The 26,278-nt window shown below is 40.9% G+C and overlaps 2 protein-coding genes across 2 annotated transcripts in view; one reads left to right on the top strand and one right to left on the bottom strand.

Moving 5' to 3' along the window:
- The window catches only part of dph1 (diphthamide biosynthesis 1), a 47,545-nt gene extending 31,158 nt beyond the window's left edge, over positions 1–16,387 (bottom strand). The window contains exons 1-3 of the mRNA XM_035622987.2: positions 16,260–16,387; positions 14,080–14,229; positions 6,341–6,404 (exon numbers count right to left, since the gene is read on the bottom strand). Coding sequence (XP_035478880.1) covers positions 6,341–6,404; positions 14,080–14,229; positions 16,260–16,338 — 293 coding nt within the window. The 5' untranslated portion in view covers positions 16,339–16,387. The remainder of the gene's footprint in view (positions 1–6,340; positions 6,405–14,079; positions 14,230–16,259) is intronic.
- A 295-nt stretch (positions 16,388–16,682) lies between these two features.
- Positions 16,683–26,278, top strand: part of rtn4rl1b (reticulon 4 receptor-like 1b) — a 122,079-nt gene continuing 112,483 nt past the window's right edge. The window contains exon 1 of the mRNA XM_035622986.2: positions 16,683–17,640. Coding sequence (XP_035478879.1) covers positions 17,628–17,640 — 13 coding nt within the window. The 5' untranslated portion in view covers positions 16,683–17,627. The remainder of the gene's footprint in view (positions 17,641–26,278) is intronic.

Genomic DNA, 26,278 nt, shown 5'->3' with positions numbered 1-26,278 from the left:
ACAAACAACCGCGGTGCACATATGGAAAAAAAATAAAATTAAAAAACGGGTGCAAATACATATATGCTGGAACACATTCACTCATTCACACACTTTCGCCCGTATCTGCTGCTACAGCTCAGCTGTGCAGTGGGCGCAGCGAAGACTGCAATGGTGTGAGGACAAGAAGGCGTTAGAGACTCCTACTAGGATCCTTCCCTATGATCCTTCCTAATAGTAGCATTGACATCTACCCCAGGAGGCTGTGGGCTGTGGCTGCTGTTCCCAAAGAAATGATTCAACCTGCCATGCAGAATATACAGGAAACTATTCTGATGGATGTAGATGGCTACGGTGAAGGACCTTGAGCTGTCTGGAGGCTGCGCGGGTGCATATTGAACCTTAATTTACCAACACACTATTTTTGACGTTGTGGTTTCCCGAGATGTCTGGGCCTATGTCAGTTATCTAGAATAGTACACGATGGACAGAGACAGAGAAGAGGTACAGTATGTCAGTGGGATCACCAAGTGCATATCTTAAATCACGTTTCCTTGAATCCTACATTGAAGCACACAGGCTCCTCCAGAAGGCTCAACAATGAACATCTCAGAACCAACTGCCTTCACACCAGTTTGCCTCACTGATGAGACCTGACTGAATTTCTGTCTCCTTCTGACAGCCATGTAACTGCTGGTCACACATATTTCAGACATTTGCCTTTACAGCTTTTTATTTTATTTCAGTTACATAGTGTGTGACAAAAAGTCCTGACTTACTGCAACAACTTGTGGGCTTCTTGGCGATTGCAGGGAGAAACTGTCAGTCTGGGTTTGGTTTGAAAATGCCCTCATTTCACTTTGCTCTTTCCTTGACCTTTAGTGAAAGTCATGAGATTTGCCGTCCCTTATTGGTGAACTCATGGATAATGCTGCATGAATGCATTTAAATATAAGCTTGACATGCATTCTAATATTTTAGATAGTAAGTCAAAAGTAAGATAAGAAAAATTATGACAATTCCCTAATTTAGTTTACACCATCATGTTTCACACACAAAGGGTTTTATTATTGCAATAGTATTTCACTATTCTTAATGACTCCATCAGCTCAGAGTCTTAGGATCTTCAACACCATTTTGAGATTCCTACAAATTGCAAATCTCTGACTCATCACTGCATTCCTAGTGCAGGGGCTGGTTGGCCATCTCTGTCAATGCGCAGGCTTAGTCACTGGTCTATCTTTATTTATACAGCCATTTTTGGGTAAGCTTCCTTCCTACTCTTGTTTCTATATTAATCAGAAATGTGGGCCTCATTAAAATAAAGTCTGAAACCGGGGATACGTATTTGTATATAATATTGCTGACTCGTATTCCATTATTACGCAGAAAAAGAAGTAAATCAAATGAATTGGTGAGTGGCTAATGGGTTTAGGGCAACAGCCAGATTGAGCAAACATGAATATTTTAATGACTAGTGAGGCTTTCAGTTACTACTACATATTACTCCTACATTTAATTTATCAATATCTACTTATCTCTGTAATGCTATCCTCTTTTTCTTTTTTTCTCTTCACTATTTTGATGTGTTTTACTATATGTTTATACATTTTATTTGGATTGTATCCCTGACTTCTTTGAGGCATTGTCCTACATATTCATGTATATGCATCTCTGGACAAACAGATTCTGTATATATAAGTCAAACAAACACACCCTAATCTACCCTAACCCTATCCACACATAATTTCACCAGTGTAAAGGCAGCATGCTCAGGAGCTACCATAGATCAATCATTTTAATTTAGTAATAATAGTCATTCATTGGACAGAGTACAATATTTTCTAAACATAGGAAATATACCACTTTAAAAAAAAAAAAACTTAAAAAAAAAAATTACCACACTTCTAACGATGAACTTCTGACTAATATAAAGTTTTGTCAGTGCCATTGAATAATATGCCATTTCAGATTATTGATTTACAGAAAATCCATGCAGTATCAATGCAGCTGAACAGGAAGTCCTGGTTACATATTTGAATGAACCAAAGAAACAATGGCACACTTAAAACATGTACATTGTCTCTTATGCTCTATGACAAATGGAGTCTGATGACTCCTGTTCAGTCAGGGAAAGCCATGTTTCATTTTTCACATCAATAGCAGGAGCTGCGTTGGCTTAGTTTGCTCAGAGAATTTGTCGTTCAACAACCAAATATCAGATATCAAGACCTGGGATTAGGTTACAGGCCAACATCTCCATGCAGAGGCCAGGGTTTTTTGTGTGCCAGGAGAACAGTGATTAACATTAAATGTCATTGCTTTTTTCAGGATTAGGGCATTGCAAAAGCCACACACACACCCTGCTTTCTGCTACTCTCTTTATATTTCTCCACTGTCAAAGCAGCTGCAGTAAATACTGAAACAAGTTCATAAAAGTGTCTTTCAAAGCTAGAACAAGAAAGCTGGCATAATATCAAAGCCAATAAAACATATGGTACAATGACGGCACATGCATTATTGCCTGCCTGCGAAAGTTTCCAATTTTCTTCTTTCATTCGGTCAACTCTTTTTTCTTTTGTTTACTCGTGAAAATAGAAGTCACAGGTCTTTGAATTCCTATGACAATGTCAAAACTTAGAGGATATACTACAAAATGAAAAATATATGGTCATATGTTTATATAGACTGGGGGAATGTTGTACAAATAACAAATCCTGGTAACATTGGTTACAAGGTTTTCCATAATAAACATTAAACTAACATTGCTGTATAATGAATGCTTTAACCTTAAAGTTCCCCTTAAATTTTCTTTGATAAATACCATTCTTCATCCTTGAGTGATGTCTGTCGGATTACTCCCAGGCTGCTTACAGTCCCAACAACCTCAATCAAATATGAGAGGACAGACTTAGTGTTGCCTGAAAGGTGAGACCCAGGGCAAAGAAAGTCCAAAAATTACTCTTTTGGCTTGGACTCCTCTTCAAGAAACTTTGAAGTCAAAAATTAGTTGATTCAACTCTAAGGTCACTTTTGAGGTCGCAGTTTGTGGTGCTCAGTCATTGTAAATGTGTAAAAAAGGAGTGCAAGACGTTTATTCCCCTGGTTGTTAGTGTGAATGCGACTGGAATAGAGAGACAAGGAGACGGAGGGGGTGCCAGACAGAAAGATATGAAGATAGATGGGTGAATAGATGGACAAACAGACCATGCTAGAAAACGGAATGAAGAACCTGTCACATTAAGCATGGTAGAGTGTGAGTGTAAAGTGCCCATATGTAAAGGGTGTGTGTTTTTACCCAAGTGTATTAACTGCAGCATAGCTATAATTCAGAGCGGCTTGTCCTCATTGAGACTTAGCAGTCCATCCCACTGAAGCTCCTTACACTGAGGACAGCTTAGTCCTTTCATCCCCATTTTGATATGGACCTCAGCCCTGTCTCCAGAGAATGAGGGACTGTGGGTGCTGATGGTGATGGCAGAGCGGCCAAACTCCTGGGACCTCGACATTAGCAAGGTGGCATAAGGTCAACGGACTGTTGTGCCACCATGTAAAGGTTACTGTCATTCACTCCCTTCAAACATCACCCAATGCTATGCTTGATCCATGCTCGGGTTGTTACGCCCATTTAGAAGATTTTCATCGCTGCAGCTGCACGTATTGGCTGGAGAGTCTGTTATTAATATTTTCTAGTTTAACATGAGCAACATGACTTGTGAGTGAGTTTTTTTCCCAATTTGTTTGGCAGATAAAACTCTGGACAGGTTTTTTTTTTTCATACCTACGAGTTGTTACATCCAGGTGGAGGTAGGGGTGTGACAGCTTTAAGCTTTCACCTGCAGGTTAAGCTTTTGAAGGGATCAGCCATATTCTGAGATTGCTATCAAGACTATCCTGACTCCCAGAGCACTATCTACAGTATCTCGTAACAGTATGAGGTGGCGATGAACTTGGACATGGATCATGAGTTTTCTTAAAGGGGCAGTTAGCGATTCTAAAGCAATACACATTTTGTAAAAATCAGCAAATATTTCCTCACCGTCGGGTAGCTGTCGCTTCCGCAGTTTGTAAACCTCACTCTACGACATGTTAAACTCTCGCACTCACATGCAACTCTGCAATTTTGGCCTGGTGGTAAGTGCGTTGGACTCCCACACCGAGGACCCAGGTTCGCCTCCAGCCAGAGCAGTGCATCCACAACAACTACAAAGAGAGAAACAAACTCTCTCCAGAATCGCTTACTGCCCCTTTAAGTTCTTCTTTACAAATTTTGCACTTTCACCACCACATCAATATAAAAAGTTCAGACTTAGAGGAGCCACCAGATGGTGTTTACCTTAGATTTACTGATTGCTTCCATCGGCCCTCAGACGTGATGTGGCTGTCAACTACAACTTCCTTTCTTGTGGTCATTACATAAGCAAAGCATTTTTACAGGGATTCTTGATCAGCAACAGTTTAGCCATACACGCCTCCGGCCAATTGAAATTCAATCTATTTAACCCCCCTTTTAACAAATAACTAATTCAAAACAAACTTATCAGAAACCACTTGAATAAACTTCAGCATTATAAGTGCTTCCTACAATGACAGAAACCACATAAAAGAAAAAAATTGACATGTTCTTTGATATTTTGGGGAGTGTTGGTCCCATGTCTCATCTGATGGAAACCTGTCTCATCCATATTGGTATTGGACGGGGTTTATGATTTATACTGTTGCCAACCATCCGGCAGGGGGTGAACAAGATGTTTTGTTTGCCTGACCACGTGGTGATTTCGTTGTCTGACTTTATTGCATCCATATCAGCATGCTCCCTAATCTCAACTGTTATCTTGGTCAGTAACATACTATCCAAAATAAGGTGCAGACTGAAATAAACTGTAAATATCCTTTAAGGATGAAACTGCGGCTGTATGATCCAGAACAACCAGCATGTCAGCGCACCAGAGGGAACATGGTGTACTTCGCACAAGTTCAGATGTTCAACCAGGATTCAAAGAACCCGTCTGTTAAACCTGGAAAGACTGAAATTGCTAAGTAAATTCTTACATGATAATACAGGATTGGCAGGAGCAAAATGTCTTAAGGGAAACTATACAGCAGGAGCTAATGAAGGAAAACCTTGAGAATCATCTTCTCTGCTGCAGTCCCACGGAGAGACCGTTTGGATGGTGGTAAGAGGGTGATAAATACAGACAGACAAGTGGTAGAGGACGATTACAGTGAGAAATAAAACGATGCTAATTGCTCTCATTAGAAGAGATCCTTGGCCGATTTAGCATACTATGATGGACAGTGACTATTCAAACATAAATGGGGACTACATGGGTGTGTGCTTTAAAAGCTATGAAACACACGTTGGTAGCTCTCAGAATGATAGCAGCAGGAATGATAAGACCAGACCCCATCATCAAAATGTCACAGTATCATCTTTCTTGAGATAAAAAAAGTTCAAGTGTAAAGAGAGCGATAGAAGGATGATACTGGTCTCATACAGCTGGAATAAAGATGAACAAACCGATGGTTTAAAAACTGAGGATTTATAAAAGAGTTGAGGCAAAAAAGAAAGACAACAACCTTCCCAACACCTCCGAGAGTAAGACAAAGTTTTATCATTTTCATGGTAAAACAAATATGCCTTGGCATCTTGGCATAGTACAATAAAGAACATGTAAGCATAAAGACCAATACAGCCAAACTCATGATCAAAGTTTCCTGCATGAAATCCAATATTCTGCCATTTTCTTTGAGAGAACATTTAGCAGAAAGTGGTCCTGAGAAATTCAAAGGTCAACTGAAGTTTAAATGACGACGCAGAGACAAAAACCAGGGAAAGAAGCGGAAAGACAATTCAACTTTTTTCTTGTAGTGGGTCTCACATAACTGTATTTCACCATGTTTGTTTCTAGTTACCAAGCACTTAAGCACAGATATTAATTTAGCACAGTGTAGGCCAAACAACAATCCTGGTGCTATTCTTGCTTCAGGATTAAAAAAAACCTTTGTGGTGTCTTGGGGATTGAGTGCTGGCGTGCAATAGGGTGCACTCAGACTGAAATAAGATGTAATTAACATGAATAATATCCCTTCCCGTCTCCAATTGTGACCAAGGGAAGTTGCGATATCTTCTCTGTCGTAAAAACAGCGTAATTGAGTCTCATTTTCCGTTTAAATCCCTGATTGAATCGAAGGGGGGGAATTACGATAAAGCTCTCGCTTTCCTAATGACTATCAAGTGGCCTTGGCAGTTAAAGTTGGTTTCGCTGCTGGTGTGACTTCTACACCTGCTTCTCAATCACAGACTTAAACATTAAAAAGAAAAAGAAGGGAAACAAAACACTTTCTTTCTTCACCTTACCTCTCAATTATGTCAGCGATGACACAGGCAAACATCTGCAGGCCCTCTGGAAGCTGCAAAGCCACTGGTGAGAGTGGAAAACAAGCAATCAGAGTTACATACTTGCATTCGGGAGAGGAAACATGTTATTTAATAAATCCTGGACAGCACAACTATACATAACCCCAGCTACTGGTTCAGAGTTCTCCACTGACAGAAAATAGTGACAGTTCAGGACAATTTCCCCTCTGCCACAGCAGTACTGTTGGTTTATTTTAGAGGTTGACAGGCTGTTGGAAATATACTCCAAACCAATAACCACAGGTCTATCTCTACAGCTCATGGCATATACAGAGCCATTAAACTCTCCCTTTTCCCTGTCTCTCCGGCTGCCTGCCACGGGCTCTGTGAGTCACACTTTGGCTCCCTCTGCTACTGAAACACACAAAAAACACCACTCTCCCCAGGCTTTACACAAGTTTATGCCTCAAAGCAAAAAAAAATATACGTGGAAAAACATGATTTAGTTGCTTTAAAACTAAAATCGAGCAAACAGTGAACACACACTGGTCCTGCTGATGGTGTTGCACGTTAACAGGAGACCTACTGTTCTACTGATGTGTGACACCAATTTAGATGAACCACTAGGAAAAAAACATAATTTTGGCAGGATTTACTAAGTGGTTTGTGACTCTTTCAGAGCCACTCTGCATCAAGAGATGAGCAGTTTTTCAGCCGCAATCGGCCTGCTCTCAGTGAAGTATGGCTCTTTCTCTTCATAAGTATTCATTCAAAGAAAAATCCTGCGAAACATGACTGGAGATCATTATGTGAGATGACATGTTCAGATGGATTTGCTAGTAATATAAATGCAGGGATCAGCATGGCATGAATTATTCTCCACCTCAGATAATAATATATAAAAAGCAGATATATTAAAAAGAAGGTTGTAACGAAAAAAACAAAAACAAAAGAATATGAGAAAGAATGTGTTTCCAATGGGGCTCTTAATGATAAGGACAGGGTGAGTTCACCATAACTACATCTACAGGACATTTGAAATAACTTACTTCAAGTGAAAAAATATAATATTCGGGGAAAGAAAAGGAAACTGTTATCAAGTTTGAACCATAATCAGCTATAGTGTAAGTCAATGTTCCCTTTGGAAGTCTTTCTTAAAGCTAATGAGTGGCATCTTCCTAAACAGTTGCCTTAATTATAAATATATATATTCTGTTCTAATTTCAGAATTTTTAAACCTATTTTGTCATCTGTTGTTGTATGTTGTATGTTCAATGTAAAGCTTTCTTAACTGCTTTGTAAATGTCTCTATAATATTAGATATTAATATCATCAATTTACTAATGTTCATTAGGCTGCTGTTAACTTCTGGATCAATGGCAACATTATTCCTATTGATGCCATCTACAACCTCATTATTTCTGCTTGACCAGTTGCTTCTTCTGGATCAGCTCCTGCAGTAGAGTGCTGCTCTTTCTATTTGACAATTTAACTTGATTTGAAAATTATAAAATTTTCCTCCATCTCTAGAAATAAGACAATTGTTACGAGTTGTACGTTCTCAAATAATTAAAAAGGTCACAGTGTTAATCAGTATCCCATTACAGCATGTAGCTATTTTTTTTTTTCTTTTTAACCTTCCTCATCCAAGACAGAATGAAATGCAGCCTTAAAGTGCTCTATTTAAGATAATATTACAATGAATTCTTGGTGTTCCAAGAAGATGTAAAGCTCAATGTCCTTTGGGGATTTCTAAAGAGATAAGTCTTGTTTTGCATTAAAGATCCTATACTGTTTCGTGAATCATGAGTCTATGATTTATTATACATTAATCCTGCAACTTGTCATCTAATAAACATGATGACATCTCGGTATCAGAGACAACTCAGATATTGAAGATGTCAACCGTAACCCACCAATGGGAATCGGAGAATAAAGTGGATAAGAAGGAAAAGATATGTGAAAGAGATAAGTGAAGAAAGCAAAATGGTGCCATGAGATAGCAGCACACATATTTCCCTCAGTCTGCAATGTTGAAAATAAATTTTATACCAATCCAGGTTGAAATATGATTATTTCAGTATCCATAGATCCAACAATTTTTTTGTTGATTCTTCTAAATTTCAGAATATGGTGAAACTGGTTCATCACAAATACCCAGACCCCCAATGTGTTAAATTTATTGTTTCATATGACGGACAGTGCAAGAGAAGAGTGGATTTCTATATAACATATGGGAAAAACAGGAATTACTCCCATTTTTCAAAGCTGGAAGAATTAAATGTTTGGCAATTTTGCTTGACAAATGAAATAAACACTCAATCAATTCATTAAATACTTCAACATCCTTTAATCCATTGACTATTTCAGTTACAATGAACTAATGTGTTTTCCAATAAGACAAAAAAGGTGTGAAAATAATCCTTTGTTTCAGATGCAGATGGACAGATCAGAATAACACATCAACACTTGATAAAAAACAAATGTTTTAAATATACAGCTCAAAACTATGAAATATGTATATTAAGGTTTAAAATCATTTCATAATGGATTCTGAGATGATTATCAACTATGTGAGTGTGTTTTTCTCCATTTGTAGTTGTGTGAAGTACAGACTTTATATTGTTCAGTGTGTCAACAGGTCTCTTATTGCTATTTGATACTCTTTAGTTAAAAGTTAAAATGATCACAAACTCGCATTCGCGAGGTGTTGACTAGTTCAGTGCAAATCACCTAGTCAGAGAGTAAGACACCTAAGATTGTCCATCCTGATAACCTTAGTTTTGAATTAATATTTATAATCTCACAATCTCCTAGATAGATAGATAGATAGATAGATAGATAGATAGATACTTTATTCATCCCAAGGTGGGAAATTCCGGATGCTCATGTTATTCTGAGCTGCTGTGATAGAATAAGAAAGCAAAACAATCTCAAAAGAAGCTCCAATATTAATTAGCTCATGTATGTATTTAGTGTTATAAACTCTCCCTCTTTTAATTAGAAACATTTTTAAAACCAGTGGCAACATGATTGTTCATCTATAAGTATATGCTGCAGCTTACTATTTGTCAATTTACTGTAAAGTCTTTTGTCCCCGGTAGGATTCTGTTGAATAATGACTTTGTTTTCCAGTAATCTGATTGGTCAGCAGTTGGGCTGGTGACAGTTTTTGATTTCTTATCTCAAACTGCGGCTCCAGAGCAGGTTAGCCGTTCAGCATAAGTTACCGTGGTGATTTAACCCGGGAACAAGTGAACCAGCTTCGTTGTACAGGCCCCTGGAGGAAAAAAGGCAACCATGACTATTGTCCCCCGGTCAATCTCTGTCACACCTTACTTCAGTAAATCCTTCAACGTCTCAGTGGACACATATAATTCAAAAGCGCTCAATTTTATGCACTTAGAATGTTTTCACATGACCAGGCCTGAAACAATTTCGAGACTCCAGTGCCAGGGAGCATTTAACAACAAAAGCCGGGACAGACAAAAGGCCAAGAGGTTTCAGGGAGGTTGGCCATGAAATGGAGTGATAGATGGAGCGCTGCGAAGTGGAGGAGGAGCAAGAGCACTACTTACTGATGAAAGGTTAAGGGATCACCAAGCGCTCATGCAGACAGTGAGAGACAGGTCATTACCTAGAAAAGGGCAAGTTTATTAACAGAGAAAGGTTTTGCAGCACACCTCTGTCAGAAGCGAAGAGCTTTCTCCATCTGCTGCCCCGAGCAAAAGGTGACTCAGACGCTAGAGGCGGGACTGGCCCTTTGAACGCATGTTTGAGTTTGCAAGCAGGCATGATGAGCTGAATCTAACCTATCAGATGAAAGAAGTTCATTCAACAGCTCCAGATGTTTCCTTAATCTCACTTAATGCTGACCATTGTTGCATACATTTAGCTTTCTCAATTTGCGGAGTCAAAATGTTTGGTGTTGTCCTAGGACACGCCTATTGTTTTAACACTAACAGCTGTGCAGGTAACAAGAGAGCTCCATGTGGGATTATGGCAACAGCCAAAGACAGGAAGTAAAAAAAGAAATTGCTGGAAAGACCAATTTATCAGTTAGAGGCAGACTGACGGTCAAAGCCGAGGGATAACTCCAAATTGAATAAAGTGGGGATATAGCTATGGGAAGACAAGAATAAAGCTAAAGATGGAGTCTATCCTGTAGTAGATTAAACATTTGAGTGTTGGAAAGCATTAAGTGACATTTGGGATCTAGATGTGATTCATTGTCGAATTTCAATCAACTGCAAAAGGAATAATTAAAGCAGAGACGCCTGCGGATTACAATTCACACCTGTCCTTTGTGTTCATAAACTGAATTTATATACAATACATAAGCATGAACCCACACATGCATTAGGAATGAATAAAAGCCTATCGAACAGACTTTCAATTTGGATACAATAATCACAATTCCACTCATTGTGGCACATGTAAATATGTGTTGAATATTCACCCTGGACACGCACACAAGCACCCACATGTGTGTCCGGTCTGTAGACAACACTGAATCTGATCAGCTTGAACTTAAACACTGGCAGCCAGCACTCTCACTACTGTCATGTTTTCTGTAAAGGAACACACTGTTGAGACAAAGGAGAAAAGGCCATGTTGGACCGCTTACTTGGGAGTCATTTTGTATTTGGGGTGGAGGGAAAAAACTAGTTCTGTCATTTAGTGTGGCACAAAGACTATTTAGAGAAAAGACCATTAATTAACTGGAGAGAAAAAAAACAAGTCCCCAGCCATGGGTGTTTTGTCATTCTGGACTCATTGAGCGCTTATGCCATCTGTGCCTTAGTTGGATGTGGAGTTATAATCGGCACTGCGCAGTCCTCCGTCACTGCGTTCGATTTTGTGATTATAACTGCATTGTTTTTACAGATTTTCTCTTATTTCCCCACACCCTGTGCTCTCATAAAAAGTCACCAAACCTTAGGGGGAAAAAAATGAAGAAAGAAGGAATTTGATGCTCCATGTTTTTTCTTATCTTGTTGTGAAGCGCAAGGAGACATGCAAGGGAACAGTCATCTGTGCAAAGCTTTTGATTATCTGTGCTTTAGTTGTGAGAAGAGCTTGGGAAACAACAACTCCCCGGGCATTTCACAATCCCCCAAGCCTAGAAACTTTCATGGATTCAAGGTCCCCCTAGACTCGAGGCCACACTGCTTCTTTTGTTCCTCTGACTCTATCTCTCTGTCTTAGCCAATTTTTGCGTGATTTGGTAGTTTCACTACTACAATAGAATTAAATGAATAAAGATAAAGTGGGATTAGCCAACCTGTCATTTCCAGATTTTTCTTACTCTCAAATACTGACATTAATATTAGAAAAGATTTTTCTGGCTATGGCTTCAGAAAACTACTTAACCTACGGTAGAAATCGAAAAAAGACACGTTTAATTTCAATATTTTATGGGAATATCAGTTTAAATAAATGCCAACAGCTGGTGTCAATAACACAATGAGTAGCTTCAATGAAATAATCCAGAGCTGGAAGGTTCAGAACCACGTGTAACTTTAAAAATCGGCGTATGGCCCTTTATGTCTGAATTCATATCGCAGACATGTCACTCATCACTATTGCTTCTCTATAAACCACACAATAGACTCAAGTCAGCTAGCGGTTATCAACTAATTACAGTTTGGTTCACTTAGGTTCTTTATCTTGACTGAATTTGCAGCAGTAATGGAGACAGCCGACTGCCAATAGCAGTTAGAAAGTCTGAAGAACTAAGCTGCTTTTGTAAAGAGCTGAGATGCACAGCCGATAATATCAAAACAACACAATTAGATTCAAATGAGGAAAATTAGGCAAAACAACACAGCTTTTGACTATTTATAAACTCCGCGAGACAGAGAGGCTGGGCAGCTAAAATTAAATTCTGCTGCATGTTCCTCAGTCCTCGATTTTCAAAAGCACAGTCCATGAGACGGAGGAGTTCAAAGGCTGACAAAAGGAACAGATGGACACAAAGGGGAACGGGGAGAGAGACAGGGGTGATAAGGTATGTTATGCTCTCTGAGTTGAGAGAGAGAGGATGAGCTCTGGTAGAAAAAATAAATAAATAAAGCATCACAAAAAAATGGCAAAGCCAGCAGGCTGCGGTAAACCGCACAACCACCAAAGGCACATTTAAAAAAAATATTCAATCCTCTTGGCATGCCATCTGCATGTTTCCTCCCAAGGCAGGAATGAATGGAAGACTAGAAAGACTACAACTTTTAACATTTTTACTATAAAGCCTTTTTTTTTTAAATATATTTTTATGTGACCTATGTCCTGCATTAAATTATCTCCACCCTGAAATAACACCAACAAAAAAGATCTCACAACACAAGATATGATGTGTGGACACTGTCAGAGTGTGTTGTTGATAAAGAGACAGTTTGAAATGTCTGTTTTTTCTGGGGCAAAAACTCTGATCTGAACCTGATTCTTGTTTTTTTATTACATTGCACAAAAACATATGTTTTGCATGGATGAGTCTGAGTGTTATTAGCTGCTGCTGCTGCTGCTGCACGTGCATGTGTGTGTGTGTGTGTGTGTGTGTAGCCTTTCAACTCTGTCAACAAAACACTTCCCCCAAAGATTAAAGATGGCTCACAGATCCCCTTCACAAATTCAGTGTTAACGCAGTAAATAAAAAAAACACACTGGACATGCAGCGCTTCTGAAAAAGCATCTTGCTTCACTTTGGACTAAATACTAACCAACAATAACAGTGAACACATCACTAGAAAGAAAGGCCTTTTCAGAATGACATCAAAACGAAACTGCAGATACATCAAATTTTAAATGTACAAATTTATATTCTACAGTTTTTGGTGATTATGCATGTTGTTAAATGTGTGGTCAGTGATTTTAAATACCACAGTCACTATAGGACGACCTACATGGTCTTTTGAGAAGTGGTTCTTTCAATAATTTGGACAAACCTATGTGAGCCTCGCAGGTTACAGAGTGTACAATAGGCATCGAAGTGGGTCAGGGCACAGATGTGCTCAAGGATTGTATTTTGTATTCATGCTTGTACACACTGTCTTTAAGCATAGGATTCATAGAGCTCTGTATTCTGTGTGTTCAGACATTCACTGCGCAATGTTCTATAAACCTGTTGTTAGTGAGTTGTGAGCAACAAAACAAAGGAAAGTACTTCAGTACCAAATCATCATAAACTATAGATGTTTTTTTGGTTATTGTTATTTTTTTACTTTTAACAAAATGTGTAATTTCTGCTCCATCTCTGCCTGGCAAAATTATGATAAATAAGAATTAATCCTTCGTAAATAAAGGGCTGTTTTTATGACAGATCCTTGACTTCCAAGTGATTCCATCCAACCTTTGTTCCAGTTCAGCTAATGTAACTTAATTCAAAAGTTAGTTGTGCAATTTAAAAACTGCAGCACAAGCACTTTAGATTTCTGTGCATGTGTGTGTGCACTTAGCTGAAGACAGACTGCACTTGGGAGTATTGACATTGTGGAAATACATGATTGGTTCTGCTTTTACATCGTGTCACGTCTAAACTCAAATCTTCTTAATGAGGTCCACCCAGACGATTTGTTCTACTTTTGCAATAAAGCTTGTTCTATTTGCTCTTCTATCATTTCAAATACGTCATTTTTACCCCACAGCAGCTAAAGTGGCTGTCTCTGTCAAAAGAGTCAAAATATAGATTCCTAAGCATGTGAAAAATCAATCAATTGTGCAAATGATAAAAGAAAAGAGCTCACCTCTCTGTGCTTTGACTTGTCTCACTCGCCAAACTGTCTTGTGGATCTCGAAGTTGTAGTTTGCAGGCAGGGCTTTGATCGCCTCCTGTAACTCGGAGTCTTGCAGGATTTCATCCGGAATCTGATTGGCTACCCGCCGTGGTCCTCGGACTGAGGAGAAGGTTAAACGATTGTGCTGTTAGCAACGCAGTGAACACAGGTTCAAAGCCACGTCTAACGAACCTAACTCAACTTACAGCGGATGAATAAGATATCTGTGAAGTTATCTATCTGGAGACGCCTGTACAGGTCACTCAGCACCAAATTAAGCTGCAGACTCCTGCTTTTTAACAAGTTTCAGACATGTTCTTAAGTTTGGACAAGTTCTTGGGGGGTGGAGGGAGGTAACAGGTCAGGAAAGTTGGTTTCCCTCATCTAAACTCTACAAATGCATCCCTCACCTTTGCAGTAAAAGGCCACAGATAATGAGGTCGGAGAGATGGCGAAATGGACAAATTTGTCCTTGTAGTATCGTCTCAAATAAATGTTCTACAAGCTACTGGGTAGTTTGCAATATCAGCGAAAATGGGAGAAACAAAGAGGGAGGTTTTGCTCTCATTTGAGCTTGACATAGTCCCACTTGCTCTCAGGCACATGCTGGATTCAAATGACAAGTGCAATTCTCTAAATCTGGGACAGCATCCAGCTTCTTTTTTTTCTTAAATTGCCTGTTTTTCCGCTGCCTTTAGAAACTGGCCATAACTTGGGCTTTGGGTACAACGGTCTGTCTGCTTTTGGTTGCTGGGGCTTTTTGTTAGGCTTGCACATCCACTGCTGACAGCACGGCAACACTACTTTATGTTGCACCAAATTAAAATAATATTGTGTTTCACTGGTAAGATTATATTTTTAACCAATAGTTATAGGAGAAGTTGTCATAATTCAGGTAACCACTCTATCTAAGATCCTTTGCCACATGACACTGGTAACATTGTTTTGCTTTCCCTTTATCAACAGTAGTTGACTGTAGTAATTGTAGTAATCTACTAAAATAACTGTAGTAACTGAATTGACTGTAGTTAAGAATAAAGCTCCTGAGTTGCTTCCACAGCAAAATCAATTAAATATTTGGGATATTAATTTTAAACGCTCGGGTAAAATACTTACTACAGTCACTGAAAACTGCTGCTCCTGCTCAGCTTATAATTTTCTACAAATGTCAAAAAAAGAGAACTATGGATACCTGCCTGATGTTGTCATACTCACAATAAACCTGAAATAATATACAACATACAGGGCCTCCATCATCACCTCTCTGTCAGTGTCATTAGTCCTGTGTCATCTCACTTAGTGTAGGAATGACTGCAGTGTGTGAAGCTTATTTTGAAGTTTAAACTGTTTTGTTTGATTATTTTTACATCCGGGATGCACAGATAAGGCCTCTCCTGATAGTTACTTCGTGCTGGTCTCAGTTTTCAAAAGTCTAAAGTGGAAGATTAAAGACATCGTGTTGGGAACTCTTAGTCAAAATTTGATAGAAACTAGCTCAGATCAATACAGTATACTGTGAAAACTACATGTGCAGCCACAAGTTCACTCCTCAGCAGCAAAATGCTCCACGGTGCCTGCACATCCGACCTAGGAGATGCAACCACAGCTATTCAAGTCTACAGGCTATAGTTGCATGACCTAAGATGTTACATTCAATGGTACATTTTATTCCTGCAGCCGTGCAGTCAGATAAGCTGTAACGCGTCCACGTGGTAACACGAAGCCTCGTGTCTGCGGGTTGAGAGAGAGGATTTTATTTTGCTGTTGCACCGAGTTTGTCTTTCACGAAGCCTCAAACATGCCACGAATCTGTCCTCGTGTTCCTCGGCCCCTTCACGCGAGTCGCCTCGACAACACAGAGCACGTGCTAGTGATGACTATAAGGCTTAGGAATCAAACGTCGTTTAGTCATGCGAGGAGCTCAGTTTAGTCCCCGCTGAACAGACACCTCGCTGACACCTCGCTGACCGTCACACGTTCTCGTGTTCGCATCAAGACCAAACTGCTGAGTCCCGGAGTTGAAAGTAACCGAGTGTCAGTGAAGCTACGCCCGAGCGACCCGGAAGTCAGGCGTCTATATAAAGTGCTCAGACGGATATGATATTATGTTCCACTGCCTCCTGCAATGAACACATCGCTTCAATATTTACCTGTGGGCTTTTTGACAGGAACAACCTGGACCTCACTCGAAGGCGCTGCCATGTTTTTAATCCCCCGAACACGGAACATGTGAGGAAGCAAAAAAGGGGAAACCAATCGAGTGAAGAGGAAGAGGAATCGAACACCGATCTAATCGTTGTACGCAATATATAGCAATAAAATGAAATGAAATGAAATAAAATAAAAAGAAAAGATAAGATAATTTAAGATAAGATGAGATAAAATCAAATCAAATCAAATCAAATCAAATCAAATCAAATAAAATAAAATAAAATAAAATAAAATAAAATAAAATAAAATAAATCTAAACAAAAAGAAGTGTGTGTATCAATTTCCTGTGATGTTTATTCATATGCATTTATTATGTCAACGTTATATGTAGGTTCAGTGTCAAATCACGTTAGTATGAAGACCTGTGGTGTCAGTGAGGAGTGTGTCTCTGCTGGAGGGGCAGAGGCAGAGAGAGCGATGGAGGAGGATGCTGCCCGGTGGAGGAGCTGAGGTAGTACAACACACTTTCTCCCTCCTTGAGCGCATCAACGAGCTCTGGTCCATAGGCGGCCAGCAGAGAGATCCACACAAGATCCCAGAAACATAAGAATTACGAGTGAAGAGGGGAGCTGGGAAAAGAAAGAGGAAGAAGAAGAAGAAGGGGGCTACAGGAAACCGAAGGCATCAAAGTCTACACTGAGGAGGATTTGAGGAGTCTGCGTCTATAATCCGACATCACAGGCGGAATGTGAAACCAAATAACTTATGTTAATTGGAGATTTGAGCGAATGGGCTGTGATGCGATTTGACCGGCTCCGGAGCACCGAGAGGAGCGTGTGAGATTGGCCACTTGGATTTCAATCTTCGAGGTTTTCGGAGAGTGTCTGTCTTCGCCGTCCACTTCTCCTCAGAACTGATTTGCAGCCCGGTTGTTTGCGTCTTAAAAACAACAAAAAAAAGGAGTTGGCTATCAGATCTTCTGTCGGACTGCACACACACACACACACACACACACGCGCGCACACACTCTGGAGTTCTCATTATCGCGGACTGGAGGGATGGTTTTAGTGCGTCCGCTTCGCAATGACTGCCGCGTAATTTCCCAGGTCCGACCGAGGTCCGCCAGACTTTGTGGACAAGGCGGAGGCTGCTGGTCGTTGTCCGTGTCCGTCCGACCCACGGCAGGCGGACACAGTGGACCGCGAGACGAGCCCAAGGAGTGACAAGTGACATTCACCCGACCTGCGCCACGGACAGCTCCGGGTCAACTTCGAAACTGAAGCGCGCAAGTTTCCGGTCTGGGATATAGCCCCAAAGAATAGATGATTCTCAGAGGACGGAAGACGAAATACACTTAGGCCTGCAAGATGTTCAAAGGGGGTGAGTCTCAACTTTCTTATTACCGCATCCATCTGTCCGGCTGTTCTCTCCCTTGTACTGCCTATCAGACAGTTGTGCACAGATGGCACAGGGCGGTCATAATGCGCGCACCTCGCTGCCCCGCAGACGTGGTTGCAGACGAGACGCCATTTGAAGTGCGTCTCAAATTTGCTCAACGCGCTCAGGCGGTTTTCCTGGGAATGGAACCCCCATGCTATATTATTACAGCTGATGCCGCAGTGCAGTTTATGAGTTGTACCCGGGTCACAGGGCTATCTCCCCGAGCAATGCGCTCTGCTGAGGCATTATTATTCGCTGCGTGTCAGGACATCTAGGTGTGATGGATCCAAACCGCAGTTCACAAGGTTATTCTCCGCAGGCTGCACAATGAACACTCAAGACCTTCAGCACCTCATATAAAAAAAGGGAATAAGTCCCCCAACTTTTAATATCAAAACTCCCCATACACTTTTGGTGATCTTTGGTCCCAATGAACTGTTTCTTTATTTCATTCTAGGGCTTAATTGGCCATGGAGCCATATCTGTCTACTATGGGTGTCTGACAACAGTATGGGGAGAGTAAAACCTCTAATGGGAATAGATTACAGTAATATATTCTCCCATTGTGCTATCGTGGAGGGGATTCTCATTTAGCTGGGGCCCGTGGAGCCCCCTGGGGGACCCCTGGAGGTCAAGACCCTATACTCTCAAACCCTTTGACATAAGTTTTAACTATAGCCCACACTTCTGTTATTTAATTTAATTTATGTTAGACAAAATTAACATGAGAAACTTTCAAATGCATAGAGAGAGTGCGTGAGAGAGAAACGCACATCCTTCTGCGGGTCACACAGCTCTCACTGTCTGTACTGCATCCGTATTTTATTTAGTATGTCTCGTTTGGAGCATGTGGTTCCGCTGTGTGCCTCTGGGACAGACATCAGGTTGATTATTGCTGTTCCAACAGTTGAGATGAAACATGCAATTATTAAGAGTGTTTATAGCTGTAACAGCTTAGGAAAAGCTCTATTCTACACTGGAACCCTCACTGCTTCTCATCAGTGATTAGGCCGAGCAAGAAAAGAACAGCAAATTCGTATGAAGTGTTACATGTGGATATTTTTTTCTGAGAACTAGCAAGAGTCACAATGTGCATTACAGAGGATGCGTCAAGAGTTTTATTTATTATATATGCACGTCTCTGTTTTGTGTCAAACTAATGCACATAGTGGTAAATGCTATTATGATAATGTATAGTTATCATCAATGGATCCTCTGGGAGATGATTTGCCACAGCAAACATTCATTTTCCATTTATGCTTCAGGTTAAATGTTGAGCTGATACCAAAATGATTGGCATCTAAGGATTTTGTACTGTACACATGCTCTATCCCTGCTCTGTCCAGGGTTTTTGTAGGTTATGCGAATCTGCTGTCTAACCAGTATGCAGTCCCCGGACAGAAAATCACTTAATTCAAGACAAAACAAAGTACAGATTTCACCAGTCTGCCAAAATTGCTCAGTGTGCTAGCGTGTCTGAGCCTGCAACAGTGAGGCAGACAATGCGTCAGCGTTGGCAGGAACAGTGCCCAAGTTCTCTGGTGAATTTGAATTTTTTGCACCTAAAATAACACATTTGAGTAGGCCTGGCTGATGCAAATCCACCATTCACAAACATGCAGAGGGTCAGTGTCGTTGCTGGCAGCAGCTCTCAGGTGGACTTCACATTGTGGCTACATGGGGTCTAATCACCGTGTTGATGGGACGGGCACTAATTTTGTGATAGACCTTTTGGTCAACACTTTGTCTGACAGTCTGTCGGCTCATTTCTGTATCTGCGGGCCATGCGTTTGCACAGGTTGATCCCTGCTGTGACAAGGTGCTCATATCCATACAATCCACAGACATGTCTCAACATGTAGCACATTAGCTGTGGTGTGTGTTCATCTGCAGGTGGGACAACAAAGTCCTCATATCTTTGTTTGAACAGTCTGAGTGGTGTTTGGGATTCATCTTGCGCGCGTGTGTAAGTGTGTGTCTTTCAATGGCGTGTACAACTACATGTGTGAGTGAGTATGTATCTGGGTCCACGCGAACATCTTTGTAGCCATGCAAGCATACATATCGCTCCATCTCAGCCTTGGCTTTTCTGTCCATCTCCCTATCTCGCATTTACAAACTCTCTTTTTCTCAAAACCACTCAGCCACAGAGTGGACACAAGGGATGATCTGTCAGAACAGCTCTGAGATGGAAAGGATTAGATGTCCGCTGAATATACCATGCTGTGACGTGGTGTAATTGCTGCTTCCTGTTATCCTGGATCTTTACGCCACCTTTTGGGCTGTACTGTGTTAGGCAGAACAGGTATGCAACTCATATACTTGCTGGGAAGTAACACTTGGGTCAATGTCCCAGGTTCCCAAACACAAAGATAAACGGAATACACACCCTTGCACATCTGTCACTACGGAGATGCTCTGCTCTCTGATTACATTCATCCCATACACAGTCATGTTTTTTTTTTTGCATCTTTTAGCACATTGCTTGTCATAGACTTTCTCACTCCCCTGGGCAGCCACTGGCTTCTATATTCATTCCAGAACATGATGAACATCAATTAGCAAAGACTTAGCTCATCATTCCTCTTCATTTTCAGTAACTGATGTCATTGGTGATGCTATGGCAGACAGAGTTTTTGGGGGGAATTCAGAGTGAATGTGATATTTAGGATTTCAGAAATTTTAAAACAACAGTCTAAATGTAAAACAAAACTACCCCCCATTGTATCTGTGCCCGCCCACTCAGTGACAAAATAACCTGCAACAAAAAACAAAGGGCAACCTAATGCACAGCATGATGGATTACTTGTCTCAAGTAAGTTTAGCCTCTACAAATATCTTCTTACTTTACTGAAATTAACTGAAACTGGTGGCTGCCTGGGAGCTACAGGAAAATCACCCACAATCTACGATACGCTCTGGAAAACCAGTGTGCTTTGGCTGCAGTGGAACACAAACATAATTTTTGCTTAAAAAGCAGATTCACTGATAAGCAGCTCTGAGCATCAGCACTACATACCTTATCTCAACCCTTATACCTTTACTTTAAGCTAAACAATAAATCCAACTCCTCAAACTAAAAACCTTGCACAATTGTTTGTGAATGAAAAGGTGTGTGTGTACACACACACACACACACAAACATATACAATTGTATCCACAAAGTGGCAAGGTATGCTTTTTGAAGGTGTCAGACTTGCAAGATAAGACTAATGGGGAATCACATTTGCATGGACTTCATTAAAATGATGAGCATTTTTCTAATGGAATTTAGCTCTGAAAGAACACGGGGGGGGTGTAGCATGCAAGCTTTATATTTTTGCACACTGGTATACATGAATACTAATTAAATCAAATTATAAACATTCTGTCATAAACATGTCAAACACATAACACACATGGGGAAAAAAAGACACACCGCAGTCTGTTACTTAATCTTCCATCTCGAGTGATTGACAATATTCTGAGATAATTACTTGTACAGCCATTATGAAATGCTGTAGCATCTAGTAATCATATTTTGTAAATCAACAGCAATTGCGAGCACTGACTTTAAAGTAGCAAATTGCTCATGTTGTTTTCAGTGCTAGCAGACAAGGCTGAAGGATTTTCCATTAGTGGATTCAGCACAATGAATTCAGTACAAAGGAAACACCTGTGGCCTTTGCACTACAGTTTTCCAGCTCTACTCACGTGTGCAGGCTGTATCACACCCGACTTGTGTCGCTGGCGTCAGAGCAACTCTTCAGCCAGCACAGCTTCGATTCTGCTCTCCATAATATCAAATAGCCACAGGCGTCAAGGGCTCCTTCTCTTCTGTCAGGGAAATGTTTTTTTTAACCAGAGGAGGATTTGACTCATAGACATCAGGCAAAAAGCTAAATACCAAAGTCATAAAAAAAATGGTCTGCGTTTGTTACCAACTGACATAGAAGCAGACATGCGCCCTGAAGCAAACCCCATGCGAGTGATTTGATATGTCGACATGAATTTGCGCAAGAGCAATAAATGTTCATCTGTCACTGTAATGCGTTGCAAACTTTCAGCCATCATCACGGCCAAGAGAGAGAGATCTATTTAAAGAGTACAGATTTGCTGCTCATATTATCATTCTCCTAATCCTGTCACAGTGTCAGCCTTCTGCTATCACTCCTTGTCGACTTCACATTGTTGTACTTTTCAGCGCTGCTTGTGTTTCCAAACGGGTGAGAGGCAGTATGGACTGATGACTGAGGGTTTGGAGGACAGGAGGTTTGAGGAGAAGTGAAGAGGATAATGTTTAGAGGAGCAAAAATATAAACCTCAAACTGATCCCCTAAATCTATATAAGCCGCCTGAAAAATAGAAAGTAAATCTGAGAGCAGCAGGGCACCGTTCCTTCCTGACACTTGTTTAAAGACATAGATTTTAAGCCCTTATACATTTCTTCTGTTTAAAATGGAGAAAATCAGCTGATCAAAACATCGAAAATTTAACTATACAAATAAACACGTATTTGAGTGTTTTTGCATAACACCCTGGGTTTATTTAGCCCGGGACCCAGAGGAATTCTGGGAGCTTATTTCATTTGCTCTGCCAGACTACTGTCTGGATCTCCTCCATCGGAAAGTGATTTATACCATGACGCGGAGAGAAGCGACTTTTGTAGACAACCAAGATGGCTGCCGCAAATGAACAAGCATTTGACTGAAATTTTCAAATTTCCCCCACAGAAACAGCAACATCATCACAGGCAGCTCCTCTCTGCATACATCACATGATTTGTTGCTCTAACTGGTTGTAGGTCTTTCCAATTGCATCCATTGGTAACCTCTTGGAAATCGAAAATGAACCGAGAGGTCCCAGACTAATACGCATTTGAGTATTAGTGTGGCTACGCCAGGCTAGGATTTATTAGTGTAAGGTTGCCAAAACCTTGAACAAATGGACCTATTGGTAGTCTGTAGATTTATCCTATAAAACACAGTATCAAGGATAATTGAAAGAGGGATATTACCAATCATTGGCTTGCTGAGTCACATTTATTATGCTGCCCCACAATGCACCTCTGGGTCTATCAGTGCATTCCAAACATCTCATTTACTCAAAGGAGATTGTATTTACTTCTGGGATTGTTTCACCTTGTGATGCCTTATAAAAGGTGACAAACAGTTAACACGGTTTTGAGTGCATACATGTGTGTGTGGCGGGTCAGAATCAGAATCAGAATTGTTTTTATTGCCAAGTAGGTTCTCACATACAAGGAAGTTGCTGTGGTGATTGGTGCACAACAAACATAGTGAATAGAACATAGAAAAAAAGGGGAGGATAAAGCAAATTAAATTAAAAAAGCAAGCACTGTAAGAACAAAGAAGAGCAATAACTGTGGAGTTGTTTCCTCTCCCTCTAATGTTCATGAGCTCTTCTCTGGTGAAAGAGCTCCGGGCACTGTAGCAGAACACTGAATTAACGCTCAAAACAAGACAAAACAACGGGCACCAACACACATTGGCAGCCATCCGCGGCACCATCTTACTAGCATGTGTGTATGCATGGAGAAGACAGCACTGACTGGTGTTCATATTCCCCCTTCTTTGCCATCAACTGTTGTATTTTTTCAGGGAGCCATTTTCACACTTCCCTGTCAACCATTTCACACTGATTTAGGGCATGACGACTTCTGAGTTCAGAAGTGGGTGTGTTGCTCTTATGCAGCTGAGGACTCACTTATTAATGCAGTCTGAAGAGACAACTCAATCATTAACTAAACTCCACGGGACATTCTGACTAGGAAGAGGAGCCAGATGTGAAAATTACAGAACATGCATGGAAAAGTCTGTCCATCTTTTACCTGAATCATGTGCAAACACCATCACCTCTGCCTTTGTTGTGGAAATGAGATGCAGGGGTGGTCATTAGCGGATGATAATGAGGTGAAAGAGACAAACAACCTAAGCCCTGTTGGTTTTTCTAATATTAATAATTAATTCCTGATTAAGTGGCTAATTGGAGTTTAAAGGTCAATGTCAACGAGAATGCCATGGATCTTAGGAGACAGGACGGGGTGGGGGAGAGGCAGAGGGAGACAGTCCAGGAGACTGTTGACAGTAATCCCAGGTACTCTCCCTTTGCTCTGACAGTTCTCCCCCTCCCTGAGCCATCCTCCCCCAGCGACATTCCCTTTGTGTGCTGAGGACAGCGATTCGGCCTCACCAGCACCTGGGCATCTGCCCTTTTGGCATTGAGACTTAGCAAGTCCCCAAGAATGAGTGGCGTATCGTCCCAAGATAGAGCAGAGGTTGAGGAAAGGGGAGAAGGGAAGATCTGTCACAACAAGTAAAGAAAGATACATATTTGCATGTTAACTCTTCAGCATTATCATTTATGGGATATTTACACATTGTCATGCATACTCTCCCGTGGGACACGGATTCTGATCTTATCTCACATAATACCTGTCATTATTTCACATTATCTATTATGCCTCAGATTCATCTCACACTCCAGTCACAGTCAGAACTCATTTATTCCATGATGTTTGACGTGAAATCAATGGCTAATTACGTCTCCGGAGTTTGCAGGTTTAAAGATGCGTCTGAAGCAAAATTTCTGCTCAGGCTGCTGGATGAAATTAAACACTCAGTGGGGAATGTGATGAGGAAGAGGAACAACAATCATCTTTCCATTTTCTAAGGCTCCTCTCTTTGCCTCTGTCGCTCCACTCACCTCCTGCTCCACAGCTTCACTAGAGCCGGCCTCCCCGTCCCTGGATTTAATGAGACCGACTACTGTCTTTGTCACTTCTGAGCTTAGTGCTTGTAATATCTTCCTGGTCTGTGTTCTCGCAAATGTTATCTGTGCTCATATGTCTGTCACGCCTGAGACTGGCTTTTAGGAACAGTCAGGGCTCAGGTAATTGCTGCGACTTGTTAGGATTAATTCTGCCCAGAGCTGTTAATGCACGCTGTGGCCTGTGATACTGCTACTGCAGAACCCCTCTAACCAACTGGAGGCCTAATTGTGCGGTGTCATTACAGCCTTGTTTGGCTTTTGTTTGCAGATCAGAAGGAAAAAGCTCTACTGAAAGAAAGTAAGCTTGGACTTTTACTCACATTCATGAAGAATGCATAGAAAGTTTGCTGTACTACATGCTCAACCATTCCTTGAAAGCAGCATAATTTCATTGTATTAAATATTTCAAGGGTGAATCGATGGAATAGGTATGGCAAGAGATGTTGTCTCGTATCATGGCTCGAACAAGAACCTTTGTCTAGAATCCAAAAGATAGTTGAAGAAAGGAATGGTTGAGTATGATTTAAAAGGCAGGACTGAGAGTTAAATGGACTTGTAGTAATTACAGAATATAGGTCAAGGTCTTTTCCAAAATCACACATCTTTTCATATGCAAATCCATCACAGTTGTCTTTGAATGGTCTTAAATTCAGTCTTTCGAAGCAGCAGAACCATGTTTTGACCCTATTAAGGCTAGTACAATAGGGATAAGAATGGATTGGAATTTCCCGTTTCAATTTACCCTCTGTATTTTTCTATGCCTGCCTAAATCAGTGTCCGAAATGTCCTGCTGTGTTCACGGCCTACCTCCACCAAATTGAAATCTATTTCTGATGCAGAAAGGACCTCTCTCTCACTCTCTGCTCTGAATGAGAGTGAAGTCCTTGAGATTTGTCTGTTTTCGTTCCTCTAACAAGCATTGCTCTTCAGCGTTGGCCCTCATAGAAATCATTTGTGGCATTAAGACCTTGCTTCATAAACAACGGGGCACAAATTCACAATAGAGGAGCAAGGTGCTGTTTTGTGTGCCAGAGATAAGCGTGTTAATTGTTCCAGTACATTGTAAAGAGTACAGAGCCCTGGCTTGATTCAAATGACACGCTGTGGTTTATTGTAGCACATGGTACATGTAGTAAGACTGTTCAAGGTGTGTTGGTATTGTGCTGCATCACATCCCTCGCCTCCTTAACTGATGGTGCAGTGCCCATCTTGCTATATTAGGGAGAAAAGAAAGTAGTGAGGAGAAGTGAAACCAGTAGCGGGTTGTTTTACATTCCGATCACCTTGATCCTGCAGGGCTTCAGCCGTGCATCCAAATGAAGTGCTTTCCCTTGCATGTTTGCTCAGGTCAAAATCCTTGTAAGATGAAGCTCCTTGTAAAGCAAACCGCTCTCAGGGCACTTTTTCATCTTGTTCATGGCTGTCATTTTCGGAAAAGCGATGCCACAGCGGTGTGGTCTGAAGGCAAAGTACGGCGGTTTGTATGAAAACTCCATCAAATGTGGATTTGCTTCCCTTGGCAGTGCAGGAGTAGCTTTTTTTTGTCAGGATTTTAATGGTGAGCAAAAGGGGAAAGCTCTGAGCTGTTTTTATTCCGAAGAGAGGTTTCCACACATCTGTTGTGGCTGGCAAGGACCCTTGAAGAGAAAGCCGCATCCTGCCTCGCTTTCAGTCAAAGAAAGAGTAAAGAAGCGAGAAAGAAAAAAAAATTGTCAGGCTAATAGATAGTCAGTACCACGTACACTGTGTCTCAAAGCTGCTGCTCCAAGTCAAGGCCTCAATCACACAGTATTCAATTCCCATGGGA

The sequence above is a fragment of the Scophthalmus maximus genome, chromosome 11 (genome assembly GCF_022379125.1).
Source record: "Scophthalmus maximus strain ysfricsl-2021 chromosome 11, ASM2237912v1, whole genome shotgun sequence".
NCBI lineage: Eukaryota > Metazoa > Chordata > Actinopteri > Pleuronectiformes > Scophthalmidae > Scophthalmus > Scophthalmus maximus.
The sequence above is the reverse complement of the archived record's forward strand: the minus strand, read 5'-3'. Positions and strand labels throughout refer to the sequence as shown.